At 43.4% G+C, this 10,936-nt stretch overlaps 1 protein-coding gene across 3 annotated transcripts; it reads right to left on the reverse strand.

The window, feature by feature from the left end:
• Positions 1 to 350: 350 nt before the first annotated feature.
• micall2b (mical-like 2b) lies at positions 351 to 9,474 on the reverse strand. 3 transcript variants are annotated; one of them, XM_052084217.1, is made up of 17 exons: positions 9,111 to 9,474; positions 8,596 to 8,644; positions 6,538 to 6,679; positions 6,279 to 6,466; positions 6,067 to 6,194; positions 4,985 to 5,651; positions 4,560 to 4,879; positions 4,293 to 4,474; positions 3,824 to 3,881; positions 3,598 to 3,704; positions 3,437 to 3,498; positions 3,216 to 3,339; positions 2,788 to 2,890; positions 2,071 to 2,144; positions 1,871 to 1,985; positions 1,526 to 1,572; positions 351 to 1,175 (listed from the first exon to the last, which is right to left on the reverse strand). In XM_052084217.1, the coding sequence occupies exons 1-17, from the start codon at positions 9,251 to 9,253 to the stop codon at positions 1,099 to 1,101; spliced, it is 2,586 nt and encodes an 861-aa protein (XP_051940177.1). In that variant the 5' UTR covers positions 9,254 to 9,474; the 3' UTR covers positions 351 to 1,098. The 3 variants fall into 3 exon arrangements, with proteins under 3 accessions (XP_051940177.1, XP_051940176.1, XP_051940178.1); XM_052084216.1 differs by having other exon boundaries at positions 4,560 to 5,651; positions 9,111 to 9,473; XM_052084218.1 differs by lacking the exon at positions 9,111 to 9,474 and adding an exon at positions 8,734 to 8,891 and having other exon boundaries at positions 4,560 to 5,651.
• Positions 9,475 to 10,936: the final 1,462 nt, after the last annotated feature.

A 10,936-nucleotide genomic window follows, 5' to 3' on the forward strand; every position in this document is an offset into this window, starting at 1 on the left:
ATATATATAGATGTATTCCTTGTCTCATAAGGCTAGGAAACACTACTCTAAAAAAATAATTGCAACAAAAACACAAGGTTTGAAAAACACTTGTTGGCAGTAATATCCCCGAATGTTCATCGTTCGTTCTCTTTGTCAAACGAGTACGCGAAAGGGGATGAAGACTCACATACTGCCCACTAGAGGCAGCGGCCAACATGGCAACCTGCGGTTGTTTTTCGTGGTGACGATTTTAAAAGACATTATACCAAGATACTTTTCTCTCTCATCCTCTTTGTGAGTCCTCCTCACCCCGGAATCAATACCCCATCAAGGCATCACCCAGGACACATCAACAAATAACTAAAACATGACAACAATATTATTTTAATACATATCATAGTATAGTATATATACAGACTAGTTTCACCATATAATGATTAAAAAAATCCCTTAAATTCAATTTTAGAATTATTATTATCCCCATAACTATTAAACAGGTAAATATCCAATAAATACCATGTTTAATTGCATCTTAGCAGGCGGCCACCATGAGCAAACAAAAAAATAATGCTTCAGGCCCAACACATTTGAAATTATTTCAGATCCAATATGGATTACAACAGCTCGCCCATATCTGACAAAGCAGAAGGATTTACCCAGTAAAAAACATTTTTTTAAAATACATTGGTTGTAAAATGATGCAAAGTCAAGTTGCAAGTGCAAGAACCAGCAAAAACAATGTTGTTCCTCGCTCATCTTAGTTCTATTGATGTTTGTTCTGACAAACAGCATGTCAGAAAGAGGCATAGTGGAGTTAGTGGTGTGTGTGTGTGTGTGTGTGTGTGTGTGCGTGTGTGTGTGTGTGCGTGCGCGCGCAATAAGTAGATTAAGACTGGAAGCGGATTAAAATGTACAACTGAAGCACTGAACCCATCAAAACTTGTATGTCGTTAACCCTTCGTGCTCAGAATCTTCAGGAAATGCTTAGGATGACAGATGCCTTACCAAGACACACAGATACACACGCATGCGCAAAGTTGTGCCATGAGTCAGTGGCAGGGAGGAGTGACGCTGAAAGCATCAGAGGAAAGCAGTCAAAGAGTTTCCTGCCAGGTGTCACGTTTCCTTCTTGTTGCCCCAAGTGAACAGTTTGGATATGGGAGACTTTTTCTTTGTTTTGTCTTTTTTTACACCTGGAAGAGGATATTTGGACACATTTTACAACACACTCAACAGCGACGTCATGCCTCATTTAGTACAATTTATGTTTCAAAACCATCCACAATGTAGGTAGAGAAAGGTTATGCACTTCAATATTTTTTTTCCGGCAATGTATTTCTTATGGAGGATTTTCGCCGCATTTGAATGCTTATTCCATTTGGGGGCGATTCCACAGAGATGGCAGCCACTTATGGCATTGGTAATATAAGATCATTAGACGGTGTTTAAATTAGTAAAAAATAGTTTTGCCAGATGACCATTTATGCCAATGTGAGACTTCTTGAAAGATCATTTTCAAATCTAAACTTCACGAGGGACTCACTGAAATTCTCCATCAACTTGTTCAGCTCTTGGTCCTCCTCTTCCTCTCTGATAGAACAACAACAGGAAGCAAAGTTATGTGAAATAAGCACAAAGCAAATAATGACATTAAAAGTGGATTCCAGATGAATAGGGGTCCTGGATCCATTCGAGTTCAGCTGTACATACTGTAACTATTCAAGCAGGTGGTTAAAATAACAATTTTTAAAAAAACATCAGCGTAGATCGAAGGGGAAAAAAATGGCTAAAATTTGGTAGACTGTTTTGATTTCAGATCTGTCAGCCATTTTGTGTCAGACCCAGTTAGAAAGGCACGCAATGAATGCAGTCTTGGTTTCAAGCACACCTGAGCCTGTCCTCGTCCAGACCTTCCACAATCGCATTGCGGTCGTTGACGATATCCATCAGCTTGCTCATCAGCTCTTCTTCTCGCCTACGTTCAAATGACGTTTTCAGATGCTCTGTGAAGCACATGACATTTTCAGTCTTGACTCACAGCTGTCGTGTTTTTGGAGTAAAAAGCAGCGAAGGGCGTTTTGGTCTTACCTGGTTTTTCCATCAGCTTCCGGAGCTCCTGCTCAACACTGGGCTGCTGCTCCTCCAGATCCTGAGTTTTACCACTGTACATATGCACATACAGTGTGTGATTTTTAACACATTCGTGAGACCAGGGAGATTCCCAACATTTGACTATAACAGACAAAACACTTCAATGCTCTACCACCAGATGGCAGAAAGTATAAATATGTGTCCACCTGCTGTTTTTCATGCAACAAAAACACTTAGTATTCACGTCGGCACAGACTTCACACTAAGTTAAACTTTTGACCATGTCATCATTATTTCTGTTGTTTATACTGTTTGTAACTTCTTATCCTGGTGCCATGAGATGAAAGTAAAATACTCCTTGGATGTCATAAGAGACCGTCCAGTCATACGCAGTGCTTTAATACAGACTTTTTCCATTTCAGTGAGCGCTATTTCACTATTTTGGAGAGGAATGAGGAATTTGAAAGTGGATTCCTTTTTTTTTTTTAATCACATATTTCAGCAGTTCATTGGGCTTTTCTAAATAGTCAAAATGATTAACCTCAAAATGTTTATCTTCCTGTTCAGGAATATGAGACAATAAAATGTGTGTGTGTGTATACGCACACATGCGCCCTTTGCCATGTCCCACCGTGGGTGACAGCGGTGGCAGGACACAGAGAACCTTCTGGCCAAAAAATCTGTGCGACCCGACGGCATCTCGCGTGTACTCACACGTAGACGAGCTCAGACTCCCGCCGTATGGCCACCTGCTTGTTCCTGATCAAAGTAAACCACTCCACCATCAGCTCGTCCATCAGGGAGTCATCCTCACCCTCTGACACACAAACAACCGCCCGGCCAGTCAGTCAGTCAGCCGCGCATAAGACGGCGAGTATGAAAAGTCGACACAATGCTGCACAAATGCTGTGATTTTTGTGATGGAAAAGAATGAGACCAAGATCAACCATTGAACCTTTTCCGCCCTTTACAAGTCACCCAATTTTTTTGAGATATAGGACTGCAATGTACGGGTGGTGTACGAGAGCCTTAGTGAAAAAAATATATATATTTATCTTGGTCTATTTTGGAGGGGGGGGGGGGCGCGACACAGAACTTTGGTATTTTGACCCTACAGACAGCACATTATTGTCTATACGAACCATCTTCGCTGTGCCGTAACTTGGCTTCTAGCTCAACCCCTCGCTTCTCCAACTGGTTGAGATTATCTTCAATCTCCTGCAGCTCCTTCATGATGGCCTCTTTGGGAATGAAGTCCGGCTTCATCTGCACACGGCATTAGATGGGGAACGTGAAGCAAGCAAAAAAACAACAAAAGTGACATCCTAACTAACGACATGTGTCATAACAGAGCTCACATTACCTTCAAGACATTTGATCCCGAAGTTGTTTGTGTCGTGTTTATGGGGTGACCATTTCGGATTCCTGAGAAAGTAAACGGAGAAGAAATATGTTTTTATACAGAAACAGGAGGACTCCGTGATACAGAATAGTATCTGTAAAAATGTCTCTGCTCATTTAGACCTTGAGATGAAGGAGGGTTCACGAGACTTTGAGACACCTCTGATAAATGTGAGCCTCCAGTCGTGCTAGTCGGTACTTCAGTGGAGGACTGTAACGTATCGGCAGATCTGTAGCAAAAAAGATATGATCTATTTTTTAATTACTCAACGACAGAAGTCGTGGAAAATGTCGAAAAAAGGGGGAAAAAAAGCACAACGGTTGGGAAGAAAGACATAAAAAGGCTTACTTGGATTCCTTGGGGACAGGTTTGAGCATGGACCTCCAGTCAGTGGGCGTCTCCTTCCCTGTTGACGCCAAAAACAAACAAAGCAGTGTTACAGTGACACAACAGTGGCTTACTTCAAATCAAATCTCTGTCCACGCTCCACTAGACTGTCATACGCACGACAAACCAACAGGTGGCACTGCAACTCAGAGGTGTTAAAAATAAGAGACCAGCCCAATTGAATGCCATCTTCATGTACTGTATTCTCCATGTCCGTGTTGTCACTGCCTTGAATTGACGCTTATGGTGTGTTTTATGAGCAATTTTTGTGTTGTTCCATGTGGTCCATTAAATAAACATCAGATTTGTACCACTTGCAGCATTAGTTCAATGGCCAAAAATGTGGATAGAAAAAAATAAAAATACATGAAACTAAATGAATACATTTTAAGCCAAACCGTTGTTCATGTGAATGTGGTCAAGGGGTAACCTGAAGTGTTGGGTGGCGCTGGTTTCAATCCCCCAAGACCTCTTTCTGGAGTTCGGCTTCTGAGCGGGCTCGTGTCCGAACGTGGAGGCTGCAAGTCGGAGAGGATGGTCGGGTTGACTTTGAGCCTTATCCTCCCCCTGCCAGCCTCCATCTCCTTCTTCACAGTTTGGACTTGAGATGTGCTGAAGAAAAGTGATGAAGGAGTGTTTGAGCTTCTCCAGTGGAAATCAACAGTGTGCATGGTCATGTGCTACGTTGCGTCCTTACACATCATTTTTCTTGGGCAGGTCTGCCTTTGGCGGTACCGTTGGCTTGCTGTTGTTGTTTTCCTCCTTTGAGAGGTTCTTGGAGGTGTCCGCTGCTTTCGTCTTACCACCGTCACCGACTCCAAGTTTCTTTATACCTGCTTTGCCTTCATCAAAACGTCCCTTTAACGGACTTTTCCCCAAGTTAGCAACATTTCCATTTCCAACATTCCTACCCTGACTGTCTGCACTTTTCTTTGCACCTACTTTGTCTTCATGAATATGTATCTTTGAGTGACTTGTAGCCATGTTAGCAACATTTCCATTTCCAACTTTGCTAACCTGACGCTCTCCACTTTTCTTTGCATCGTCTTTGTCTTCGTCAATATGCGCATTTGAGTAACTTGTAGCCTTTTTAGCAACATTTCCATTTCCAACTTTGCTAACCTGACTGTCTCCAACTTTCTTTGCACCGGCTTTGTCTTCGTCAATATGCGTCTTTGACTGGCTCGTAGCCATATTAGCAACATTTCCATTTCCAACTTTGCTGCCCAGGCTATCTTCAGGTTTTGTTACACCTGCTTTGTCTTCACTAATGTGTACCTTTGATTGAATTATAACCACCGTGGCAACTTTGTTAGGCATGGATTGAACTCCTTGGGCTTTGTTAACAGGATCTTCAGACTTGAACCCTTTTGGGACAGCGTCTGCAGGCTTGCTGACAGATTTGTTTTCGCCGCTTTCTGCCTCGAAGAACTTAAGTTTCGACTGGATGGTCTTGGCCGCGGTGGTGGAGATACGAGGCGCGGCAACGGGCTTGGTGGTAATGGCGATGGGTGTGGTGACGGTAGTGTCTTGAGTCACGGGTCGTTTAGCGACCGGATCAGTCCGAGTGTGCGTAGCAGGCATAATAATATTTGAAGCAGGTCTCTGCGGAGATGAAGTTCTGCTGGAGATACTGGAAAGGGGGCTTGGTTTTTGAACCGGCCTCGAGAGGCCCAGTCTGGGTGGCGCCGTGGGTGTCACAGTGTCGCTTTTGGTGAGGTGTGCTGAAGGAGGGTCACTGGAAGGAACCTCCTTCAGGAGGGAACTTGCGTTTGGAGGAGCCAGTAACCTAGGAGACAAGACGTTTAGAAGACACGGAAACAGGAAGTAATACAGTATTAGGTACCTCCGCACAGGCGAATGTTTGCGCCACCTAAGTATTGCCTGTATTTCAATGAACATAATGTTCAGAAGACCAACATTTCCATATTACATTTTGGATTGACTTGACTCAATATTCTAAATTCTTGAGATGATGAATTGTGGCTCGCCACCACGACGCCATTTTATTCCAACACATAATGGCGCTTGCATTGACAGTAACATTAGTCAAGGTGGAAAAATCATTTCTGCAAAGCTTTGGAGGCTGAGATCTCGTTTTGACCTTTTTTTTAATAACTGAATTATTCCATGAATCTTTTCAGCCCGAACTGAGCTGCACCAGCAATATTGTCATATCAGACACTCCGCACCATGAGTCTTACTTTGCACAGCTCCTGTGGTAGAGCTTCCCGTCAACTAGATGTCGCTGCACCAGGTGAACGTGCTTGTTGCAGGACATGCACTCATTACTCAGAGTTCCCGTCTGATGGGATTTCTCAGCAGGAATGTCCTGAAAAAAAAAAAAAGGTTAGCAGCGCTTGTATCAATCTGTGATGACGTTTTCTAAAAAGACAGATCATGTTATTGTTTGTACCGGTGTCGTGGTTCTGGGTTGTCTCGGCCGAGGGAGAGGTGGTGTAATGTTAGCTGAAATGGGAGGATTGTTCTTCTTAGTCGTCTTGGATGAAGGGAACACTTTCGAAACCACCGGCGCGTTCTTCTTCCCGGACGGCCCGTCGGCAGGTGGGTCAGCAGGACGCTTTACCGCCGCCACGCCGCCAACTGGAAAAAACACGGAGATGATGATAAAGACGATGGAAAGACAAGACGTGGGGGGAGGTGGCAATACTCACTTGGGGAGCGTCCGTGGAAGTAGTTGTAGTACTGTGAAACGTATGTGAGGATACTGAGCCGGTCCGGAACTTTGAGGGCCACCATGTCTTCTGCATCCAAGAGTGCAGGAATTCCGAGCTGCTCCTCGGCGACCCTGAAGGCCTGCGAAGATCAACAGTTTCCTCTGGCACAGAGATTCATACGCTGGTGTGTTAGGATTAAAAGTAAGTGCCGTCCTGTATAATGATTCCATCCATTTTCCGATCCGCTTGATCATCAAGGGTCGCGGGGGGTGCTGGAGCCTATCCCAGCCGTCTTTGGCCAGTAGGCGGGGGACACCCTGAACCGGTTGCCAGCCAATCGCATGGCACACAGAGATGAACAACAATCTGGGCTCACACTCACACCTAGGGACAATTTCGAGTGTTCAATCAGCCTGCCATGCATGTTTTTGGAATGTGGAAGGAAACTGGAGTACCCGGAGAAAACCCACGCAGGCCCGGGGAGAACAAGCAAACTCCACACAGGGAGGCTGGAGCCGGGATTGAACCCACGACCTCTGCACTGTGAGGTCAACCCGCTAACCACTGGTCCACCGGGCTGCCTGTATAATAATTACATGACATAATTTTCACACCATAAAAAGCATATTACGTTGTCACACTTTGATTGATTAAACCTTTTTTTGTATGAGGGTATGCATGGGACGAGGGTGTGCGTCAAGTCTGATGGTTGTTTAAGGGGGTGCATGGCTTCAAAGGTTTTGGGAAAAGAGTCTCTAAAACTTAATTTGACAAAATGATACGAATGGAGAGAGACAAGAAGAGACACGCAAATAAGCACCGGCAGCTGCCATGAATGATTAATCAAAAACATTAAGAGCATGCTGTAAAAACTGAGAAGTTGGCTGTGGCGGATGGCACACTATCTACACTTACGCAATGAACACAAGAGAAATGTTTCCATCCCACAAGCCAACAAGATCGAAGAAAAAAAAACACAGCAAGAATGCACCTGTGCAGCCAAAGCGTTTACACTCTTCTCAAAAAGTGTGAAAACACTTGAACATCTATTCATGAAGAAAGTGCGCACAGCATTCTATATTCTTCTGGAAAATAAGGAAATACACCCCTAATAAAGTAAAGTCATTTGAAAATGACAAGGATTGGCTGGCATTCCTCAAGGTCTGCGCTTCAACCAATGTTAGTGATGTTCAATGTTAAATGATTGGACATTGGTGTGGAACCTTACTGACGACATGAGACCTTTCAAGGGATTCCCCGATTCCCAACGGTAACAATACACTCGCATACAATACTAGTGCTCCTGTTTTGAATTAACTTTATTTAGGAAGTGCAATGAGAAATGTAGCTTTGCATGCCCGGTCAGATTCTTGCTTGTTCAGCCGGATGCTTCCCAGGCTTCCTCTCTATTGTAATTCTAATTTCATAGAGGCATGATTGTTCCTCCGAGAGTCTCTTTTTGAGTGAAAATAAATGTCTCCATGAAATGAAACATTTAATAACACCAATCTGTTCTGTAAATTACGGCATCAAAGGAAGAAATATGTTTAGGGTTTAGACATAGTTAGCTAATTGCACAAAGTCTTGTAGAAAAGAGCCAAGTAATTAGAACTAAAGTCACTCACCGGATAATCACTTATGTGAACAAAAGTGCTCAAGTTCTTATAGTGGGGGAAGTGCTACTCGCGCTGATCGTTCAATTTGTGTTTAGCCATGCACAAAAACATGGAAAAATATAAATATAACGATCAGCAAATTGAAAAGCAGTTTAAAGCCCTATCCCCACAACTGGGTACAACTTAATTCTCAATCTATGCACATATTCTCTGCAACCATCTCCAAATACAAAGTATGGAGGATGAAACTCGTTTTTGACTTACCCCATCAACACCATCAGGTCAGCAAATAATGTCAATAAATATTAAAATGTTACTTAGGGTATAGTTAACCTGCAGTTTACTGTCCTGCCTACGTTGATTTAAGTGAATAGTGAGGGTATTTGGCACAAACCCATTAAAAAAAACATGTAAATACAGAATGTAAACTCTTTCTTACCAGGTTGTTGTTTTCATAGACGTTTTCTTTCTTTAAGGAATCAAAATCGCTGCAAGAATGTAAAAAAAACATTAGGAAACATTTGTCAACTTCCTCATTTGTTAATAGAATCTGCCTCATTGAGTCATGGTCAAACACCTCATGATGATGACTCCGTTTAAATACCGTCAATAAATCCTCATGGTCTGGGATGATCCAAACATTTGCGGTGAGAACATTGAAGCAAACCATGTTTTGTGTTTGTTACACGTAAACAGGTTTGCGGGAGATGTTGGGACAAGCCCCCAAGATAGATACAATATCTTTTAAAAAATCTGTACTTTTTCCCATAAAGGGTATCGTTACTAACTTAAATACGCAGAGCGAGTACTTTTGCCACCTCTGATTTGACTTCAAAACAATGAAGAGGGAGCCCTGCCTGTTGTGTTCCTTCCTCATTTTTAGGGAGCAAACTATCCCAAAGTGAAGTGACACGAAGTCAACTAAACTCGTCCAATGTTTTGCGTCATACTCACACGAGATCCGGTCTGTGTTTGTGAATGATGGCACAGAAAGCCAGGCCGTCCCGGAACGACGTGGTCATGTTACTGACCGTCACATCCCGGTAGCCGTCACACTGGACCCGGCACCACTGCTGGAGAGCCTTCACCGCCGACATCCCGCCGAGCTCGTTGGCGGCTGCGCCGCGGACTCTTTCGCGGTGGTGGTGGTTCCCCTCCCCCGACTTCTCCGGCGGGCTTGCTTACATCCACGATACAAGCCAGTCGTGGAACTTTTTTTCCCGAAGGAGCCTATGTTGACACGAGGAAAAACGATGTGCTTCCCTCGAGAGTCAGTAACAAAGTAGATTCGACACCTGTGGAAGGTCAGGGGTGGTGTCACATATGGGCGGCGCTTACGATGCGCATGCGCATCAGTCTCCGCCCACCTCCGCTGAATTTACACGCGTACAATAAAAATACAGGATACATTATTGTGTGAAAGGCTGTTTTGTGTTGATTTGTGCAAGTGATGATTTGGGGAGAAAAATCACTTCATGGGAGGTCAAACCCAGGTGCTAGCAATTTCTATTTAGCTCTTACGAACACGTTATATGTACAGTCGACCGCCGCTATTCGCAGGGGATCGTGACTGGGTCAACCCGTGCATCGTATAGTATGCATATAATTGATACCTATTGAAATGCATGGGGTGGGGGATAAATTAACCCATACCGTTCTTCAAAAAATATATACGTTTTCCATGAGAAGCCGGGGGAGATGAGGGAAAAATACATTTTACTGATCGAAACCCACTGGTGGGCCACAACATTAGGTACACTAATGCCCTCCATTGTGTCTATAGTGGTTGTATAATATTTTATTCAGGGATTACACGAAGCTTCTGAACAAGGTGTGGTTGTTACTCATAAATAATCAGCCTGTCCTGTCCTGTCTGCTAGGTGTGTCAGAGTCACCTGACACTTACATTCACACACACACACACAGACACGCACACGGTGCGCGCGCAATCACGCACGCACGCACGCACACACATTCTGCGTATTGAGACTGGTTGGAATGTGTTGGAGATTGTTTTTTCTTAAACCCATAACATTCTTCAAAACACGCTGATATGCATTTTACAAAAACGGGGGTTGCCCCCCCCCCCAAAAAAAATTGGAAACAAATCTGTGAGGGTACACTTTATTTATTTATGCAGTTAGTTAGTTGGTTAGTTAGTAGTTCGTGGGTGGGGACAATGTGGGCAACATAGATTTGAATGAGGTTGTCAGTACTGGAAATGTGCTATTCGCAACAAACTGTTTCCATGAAAAGCTGAGTACATGTCCATGTGCATCCTTTCATCAAGAGATGAAATGGTCGGTTTTCTTCAATCAAAATACTCGTACTTTTCTACCCCTACACTGCCTTACCACTGTGGAAAAATCAGATTTTCATTTTAATCCTTTCAGAGGCAGCAGTTACTACAAAGGACAGCTCATCATGTCAGGTTACAGGGTGCATGAAAGAGGTTTAAAAAAAAACTTTTTTTTTTAGCTTGTACTTGGTGTAAAAAAGTTCGAGAACCTCTGAGCTATAGCCTGAATTGTTTTGAAATGGCAACAGTGTAGGTAGACCTATATTTATGATCTCATAAAAATCTTAGGCAGTAAGTGGGAGGACGAGTCGACAATGTTCAATCTAAAAGCATTCTTCTTCATGCTATGGACACAAGGTTAGAAAGTATGCACGCATGGTTCTTCTTCATGCTATGGACACAAGGTTAGAAAGTATGCACGCATGGTTGTGTTAGGCTTTTGTCAAGTCTCAAGACCACAAAGTGCCACGTTTAGAAAGAA

Source organism: Hippocampus zosterae, chromosome 13, assembly GCF_025434085.1.
Source record: "Hippocampus zosterae strain Florida chromosome 13, ASM2543408v3, whole genome shotgun sequence".
Classification (NCBI taxonomy): Eukaryota; Metazoa; Chordata; class Actinopteri; order Syngnathiformes; family Syngnathidae; genus Hippocampus; species Hippocampus zosterae.

Bases quoted from the DNA above. Each gene is read 5' to 3' on its own strand.
- micall2b (XM_052084216.1), bottom strand. From the start codon at position 9,253: ATGTCGGCGGTGAAGGCTCTCCAGCAGTGGTGCCGGGTCCAGTGTGAC. The intron at 6,467-6,537 runs GTGAGTATTGCC...TGTTTTTTCCAG, and splicing joins CTTCCACGGACGCTCCCCAA to TTGGCGGCGTGGCGGCGGTA. The intron at 4,475-4,559 runs GTAAGGACGCAA...ACTTTTCTTCAG, and splicing joins CTGCCCAAGAAAAATGATGT to CACATCTCAAGTCCAAACTG.